Here is a 7116-nt window from a genome sequence, read left to right as displayed (position 1 = left end):
GAAGATTATCTTGTTGGTTTCTTCACTTTAAAGCTGGTGGCTACTGTTGCTGTTTGGGGACCAACCTTCTCATCTGATGGTTGGTTCTAGGTGAGCAATTCGTAGAGATCTGATCAGGGTCACAATTAACAGCTGTACGGTTGAGATTTAGTCACTCGTATCTTTAGACAATTCGGCTGCCAGTAGACAGTAGTGATTTCACCAGCTGTGAAAATGGCTTTATCTTTTGTGGGTCTACTATTTTTCCTCTTTTTTGAAATTTTATATTTTATTCAATAATTAATCAAAAATGACAAATAAAGTTATATATCTTTATTATTATTATTATTATTTTTTATAATTTAAATATTAAAAATCGCAAAAATGATTTACTATTTTACTTATTTATTTGAATTTCTAATTTTATTCATATTTTCCATCAATAATCATTACATTAATGTATCAAAAGTTGGATTCAATTCAAAGTTACCCAAATTTAAATTCAAATTTATATCAAATAAGTGAAGTTCGAATTAAAGATTGGACAGTTTTATTGACAAGGTTTAAACTATTTCAAATTGAATCTTAAATTATATTATTTTTAATTTGAATTTAAGTTTTAATTTATCAGTCTCAAACTAACTATTTTAAATTCGATTCAATTTCAAATATGGTCTTATTCAATTTTGGTCTGAATCATATTCAATCTATATTGTATTTGAAACATTATAAATATTTCAATTCAATTTAATATTTAAAATGTTTAAATTAAGTTATAAGTTTAAATTAGGGAAAAACAGTTTATTACATTGTGAAAACAAATCATTCAATTTAACATTATGTTAGGGGATAATATTTTTTATTAATGTTATATGTACAAACTTTTAGTATATATTATTATATAATTGATTATTATTTTATTTTTAATTTAGAATTATTTAATTATATGATGATATATCATTTATATATATAAATTGTATATAAAAAATTTGTACTCATCATTTTTTAAGAGACAAACCTTGTTATTAAAGGAATATAACAGTGAAATTTTATTATTTAGCAACCAAATTTTTAATTTTTTATATTTAATTGTTTAATTTTTATTAAAAGTATTAAATTAATTCTCTTATTAAAAAACAATTTTAATTATAGTTATTTGATATATTTAATAAAAAATATTAAAATTTAATTTACACTATAAAAAATTAAAAATTTCGATAATTTTAATAGTTTAATCCTTAGGAAAAAAAAAAGCTCCATACTTGTTCATACTTATTATATTATTATTAAACTTTTTTATGCAAATATTAAAATAAAATTTTAATTTCTGAAATTTTGACACGTATGATTTGGCGAATATATGCAAGGGAAAAAATGAGCTTAGCGTGCCTGGAAAAAAATAAAAAGAGAAAACCCAGCATCGAGAGTGCCACAAAGAAGAGACAGACAAGAAAGAAAGAAAGAAAATGACTCACTGAGTCAGACTAAAAGCAAAAACATTAAAAAACAAAAACACAAGCACATATTTCACTTTCACGTTGATGCTCTCTCTCTTCACAAACTCAATCCTCCGCTCTCCATTGTCCTCTTCTCAGCTTCCAATTCTCTTCTCAATCAGTTCTTTTTTCTCTTGTTATTTTATTTATCTGTGTGTATTTTTTATTTTCTAAATGCGAATGTGATTAGAATCTGTGCCTGATACGGCGTCGTAAGTGTTTTTCGTTATGGTGTTGAAATTCATTTTGTTTTATTGTAAATATGAGTGCTTATGGTTATTTCGAAATGTAGACTAATTTAGCTTTAATTTGTAGAGAAACGGCCGAATGATCCATTTATTTTGTTATTTTAGTTAAATTTTGGTCATTTTATTGCGTTGTTGATGATTGTGATAAACTTTTTGGTCTGAACAGCTGTGTATATTTTCTGTTTGCTTCCCGGGAAAATTTTAGAGAACTGAAAAGAAAGTTGTGAATTTTATGCTCTCGAGTAAAATGCGACAACTTTTTGGTTTTGGCTCCGAGCTCTGCTTTAACTTTTTGTTCATGTAGTTAGGATGAATAATATGAAGAATCTGGAAATTCATAATCTTCAAAGTGTTTTCTTTTTGAGTTTCCTCCATTTTCTTGCTAGTCAAACAGGGGCTGTAGGAGTTTTAAATGTTATCTTAATTTTTTTTTTTTCGCTAAAGTTTTTAGCTCATAATTAGGCTTTTTTTGTTTTTGGGTTTTTGTGCTTGGTTTGAAGTGGGTATATGCATTGGTCTTGATATTTGACTATTCTTTTACTGTTTTCGCAGTTATGCTGACTGCTTTGATTAGCTTGTGTGGATTGTGGATAAATTCAAACTCTCTATCAGGTAAAATATTTTATGCTTAATAAAAATGAGCTTTTGTTTTTTTAGAAGTTTTATTTATTGGCGTTTGTTGATATTTTGTGTATTTTTGCAGCTTGTTTTGACAATTTGAGTTGGTTGAAATAGTCGGTTCAAAATGAATGGGAATAGACAAATGGGGGTGCATTATATAGATACCGGCTTTCCTTACACTGTTACTGAAAGTTTCATGGATTTCTTTGAAGGATTGACTCATGTTCCTCTGAATTACACCCAGTCTGCGCCGATCCATGATCAGGTACTTTCATTTTACAGTTTCTAAATTTAATTTTTTTTTAAAGTATTATTGCCAAAAGTAGCCCTTTTAGTTGTTCATGCTTTTGGCACTGGTTTTGATGTAAGTTTGTCAGATCCATGCTGCTCATCAATGGGGATATGGGTTGCTGCCCTTACACATTTATGACTTTATGTGTTTCCATAAATTGAGAGTAAATTCAATTATTCGTAAACTGTTATATATGAAACTTTTGCCAAATAGAAGAAAACTATGAGAGGCACTTTCTGGAATTGATGTGCACTAATGATCATTTTGCTTTCAAGTGAACTAAAATGTTTTGTTGTCTTTGGAGGATTTATAGTTAAAGAATTGGCATTTTCTTGTTTTTGGAGGATTTATAATTGAAGAATTGGCAAGCGTAGTATTTTGATGCCTGATTTGTTTATATCTTCTAATGCATGGCATGGAAGTTTCTATATATGCACTATCTACTATATTATTTTCATGCTAACATATCTATGCTCTTTTTCTCAGGAAAATGTCTACTGGTCAATGAATATGAATCCATACAAGTTCGGTTTTTCTGGTCCAGAAAGTACTTATTACTATGGTGAATACGAGGAAAATTATCATTTGCCTAGAGTAGATGCTGGCAGGAGGACTTGGGAATATGGTTCGACAATGAACACTGATGAACCCACAACCACAGACACACAATGTGAAGGAGAATCCACGATAAATGTGCTTGCTACACCTGAAGAATGTTAGTTAACAAATTTCTTGAAGAGTTGTTCCTGTTAAGAGTATACTAGCAAGTTAGAGTTACCGAAGTTATTTTATTTTTGATTGCTGAAAGGTGTTTTTGGGTTATCTTCGTCTCTGAATGAGATTGCTTGTCTTCCTCGATCTTTGTGAACTTATATCTTTCAGTAATCATTATACTTGGCTCCTTCTATTTTCTTCTAAGAATTTCCTTTTTGCTTGTGCAGGCAGTCCAAATCATCAAAGTTCTAATAGTTCTCAGCCTCAGGTATGAACCTTGCTTGCTTGCTGGTGCATTGTATATGTTTAACGTCCATGCTAGATTATCAGTGTTATGCCAACTGACTGTATTTTCTCTTGAAAATCATATGCTCACTCATGTTAAGCCCTTCACGATTTTGCTGATGAAGATATGATCTAATTCCTATTGTCGTAGGTCATTTGGCAAGATAATGTTGATCCAGATGATATGACCTATGAGGTTTGTGTTATATGACTTATTTTAATTTCTTATAATAAACTGCATTTTTATTTCTTAGTAGTCTACAAAATGATGCAGAACAGGATATTGGTTTCTATGAATTTTTTCTCTCTTCTCTGTTCCCCACCCTGTGAATGGTGTTAATTATCATTTGTCTGCAACCTGGGTGTTGCATATTGTGAAACTTCTTTGAGCAAGTTCTGGTACATCCAGTCATAGGATTTTCAAAATATTTTAAATTATTCGTATACATTATAATGTATTGTTGTATGTTGTGGTACAAATACTAACACCCTTCTTTTTTGGACAATCTGAATTTAAGTACGATATTGTTTGAGTGGAAAATGGAGCTGATATCTAGTGTTCTTTTAGGAGTATTTACTTTTTCTAAAGTTATGTAAAAATTTGTACAATACTAGATGTAAATAAACCAACTCTGAGGGCCAGAGTGAAGTGCAAAAAAAAGTTATTGAATTAGATGATGTAGGTCTCCTTATTAGATTTTGGATATTTGTTTTTGCCATGATTCTTGATGTCAACATATTATGGTATTGATTTGTCAACTCATTTCTGTATGCAGGAACTACTTGACTTGGGTGAGACAGTTGGAACTCAGAGTCGCGGTCTCTCTCAGGAACTTATTAATTTGCTTCCAACTGCAAAATACAAGTTTGGAAACTTATTCTCAAGAAAAAAATCAGGGGAGAGGTAACATATCTCATAGCGTTACTCAATATTGCCATCATCAATTATATCCATAAACCTGTCATTATTGTTCATCTTTCATTTGTACTGGTCTCCATCTCTCAGGCTTATGGGATGATTTACAACTTTCTGTTTTTTCCCAGTTTTGTGCACTTATGCATCAATTTGCATTCTAGTATTTCTGATCAAAATGAAGGTAAAATCATGTTAATTATATAAACCATTTTTAGCTTAAACATAACTCACTAGAGAACAAAAATTTTCTGAAAATCCACATTACTGTAGTTTTTTATTAATTTCTTCTGGCTTCTGCGGCACTTGCTTTTTTTTGCATGGTCTGGTGATGTGCATTTAAAGCCTCTATCTCATGTTTAACCAAAATGTTTGGTGTCCTTAAATTGGAACTGTTTGTGTCAGTTTTTCCAAGTCAAGAACGAATTAAGTCCTTTTTAATTAATGGCTTCTATCATCAAGAACCGGCTGTTCTCACAACTTTGAAAATTCATTGCTTCTATGTCATAGTTGGATTTGCCAGAGCAAAGTCAGCAACTTGTAAAAAGAATGAATGTTGTTAATTATCGTATGTGAAACAGGTGTGTGATTTGCCAAATGAGATACAAAAGAGGAGATCGACGAATGAAATTGCCATGCAGGCATGTTTACCACTCTGAATGCATCAGTAAGTGGCTTAGCATCAACAAGGTTAGTAATTGCTCTGTTTTAAGCAAGCATCTTTTAGATTTCTCAATTTCCTTCTTCGAAGACCGATCCTGATCTTTAACGTTTTATGCATCAGATATGTCCGATCTGCAACACCGAGGTATTTGGTGAGGAATCAAGGCATTAAAGCATCAAAATGGAAGACAAAGTTCTTTTTTTTCTCTCCTTTCCCCATTAATTTCTTTTTTTTTTTCCTTTTGCACACATGGGGCTGGTAAAGGAACTAAGACGAAACCCTGGTAGTATTAGTTTTTATAATCTTCGTTTCTATATGGTAAGAGAACGTGAATTTCAGATTGGTCTCCGAAAAAGCATTTTTTGTTCATATGTGATGATATACAAGCAGCCCTTTTATATAGTTGCCTTCAAATTTTTGAGCCTTGGCATAATGAGCACTCTAAAATGGATGTTAATATCTTCGCAAAACTATTAAAATATAGGAGAAAAGTACAACTTCATTTTATAGGAGTTGACTTGATTCAAGTTGTTCTAACTTAAATTCAAGTTCAGATTGAATAAGTTAAGTTTGAGTCTAAGAATTGGGTTTGTTTTCATAAACAAGTCTAGATTGAGTCAATTTAAATATAATTTAAAATTAAATGGATTTCAGATTGAATTCAAGTATCAAATTTGTATTATTAATTCCAAGCCCTAATGGGAGACCCTTGTATTAAGAAAATTTAGGAAACATGGATTGGTCAAGGGTCTGAAATTTTGTACTAGTGTTTGATTGTATTTATGCATTGTGGTTCTGCAATAGGCCTGTGCGTGATTACAGTTCAACTGTGATTTAAGTATGACTTGAGAAGATTGAGTATATGACTTTTTGGGAGGAGGTTGAGATAAAGCAACATTCTTCCAACTTTCAGTCACGAATCTTGTCTTTGTTCAACAAGATATCAAGGAATAATGATTTTTATTCGTCTTCTTCATCCATAGAGTTGTGGTTGAAAAGCCTGGTTTACAAATGATGATATGAATGAATAAAGTCACAAGTTTATCTTTTCAAATTCTTCTACTAATTCCATTGTCATCTATCTAATTCAATTTATTTGAGAATCATTTATTAACAAATTATAAGCAAAAGGGAAGTTTTTAGCTTTGTGATAACATGTTATTATGTAACAGGGTATTCTAATTGTTTATTTTATCTCTCAATTATTTAATAATAATATATTAATTAATTTATAATTATTATTTATATATGAAATATTATTATCAAATATGAGATCAACAATATTACAATGAAAACCTTATTTACATTGAAGTTCAGTTGGGAATAGAATAAATTGGGGGATAAGACAAAATGAAAAGAAATATCCATTTGTGAAAGGAAAGCCAAAACAAATATTATATATAATAATATTATTCATTACAGTTGATAAAATATAATATTTATATTGTGAATTGGGATAATAATAGAACTTTGTCATATATTGGGTAAGAAGAGGAATTCAAGTTTAACCGGACTTAGATAAGGGTTAATTAAACCTTGACTCAAATATAAAATAAATTGTTTAATCTCAAGTTTGATTATTAGTGAATAACATAGACAGAAAATAAAAATAAAAAAAGAATAATTATAAAAAAAAAATTGTTAAAATTCAAAAAATAATTAAAAAAAGACAAAGAAGTATTCTGCGTTTTGACTACATCGGAGCTAAAATTTTTTCAACTTAAACTCTATCGGCTAACATTGGATTGGATCCAAGCCTAATAATAATTAGTAATATTTTTCATTTTTCATATAAAAACATTTATTTATTTTCTATGTGGGAAACCCCACAAGATTTTAATATTTCATTTAATTAATTAATAATAAATAATTGTCCAACGGTAACAAACTTGACCAGCCCAGTA

The 7116-nt window shown here is 29.7% G+C and overlaps 1 protein-coding gene across 1 annotated transcript; it reads left to right on the top strand.

The window, feature by feature from the left end:
• The first annotated feature begins 1412 nt into the window (after window positions 1-1412).
• Window positions 1413-5633, top strand: LOC123213326 (E3 ubiquitin-protein ligase BIG BROTHER-like). The gene is made up of 9 exons (XM_044632736.1): window positions 1413-1687; window positions 2276-2335; window positions 2427-2609; window positions 3123-3351; window positions 3578-3618; window positions 3787-3831; window positions 4412-4539; window positions 5130-5238; window positions 5333-5633. Exons 3-9 carry the CDS (start codon window positions 2469-2471, stop codon window positions 5381-5383), a joined length of 744 nt encoding a protein of 247 aa, XP_044488671.1. The 5' UTR covers window positions 1413-1687; window positions 2276-2335; window positions 2427-2468; the 3' UTR covers window positions 5384-5633.
• The last annotated feature ends 1483 nt before the right edge of the window (window positions 5634-7116 follow it).

This window comes from Mangifera indica, chromosome 4, assembly GCF_011075055.1.
Source record: "Mangifera indica cultivar Alphonso chromosome 4, CATAS_Mindica_2.1, whole genome shotgun sequence".
Lineage (NCBI taxonomy): Eukaryota > Viridiplantae > Streptophyta > Magnoliopsida > Sapindales > Anacardiaceae > Mangifera > Mangifera indica.
The sequence above is the reverse complement of the archived record's forward strand: the minus strand, read 5'-3'. Positions and strand labels throughout refer to the sequence as shown.

What these genes read in the sequence shown, in the direction of transcription:
- LOC123213326 (XM_044632736.1), top strand. Translation starts at nt 2,469, where the DNA reads ATGAATGGGAATAGACAAATGGGGGTGCATTATATAGATACCGGCTTT. An exon ending in AGAAAAAAATCAGGGGAGAG is followed by an intron (nt 4,540 to 5,129) that starts GTAACATATCTC and finishes TATGTGAAACAG; the next exon opens with GTGTGTGATTTGCCAAATGA. An exon ending in AGTGGCTTAGCATCAACAAG is followed by an intron (nt 5,239 to 5,332) that starts GTTAGTAATTGC and finishes TTTATGCATCAG; the next exon opens with ATATGTCCGATCTGCAACAC.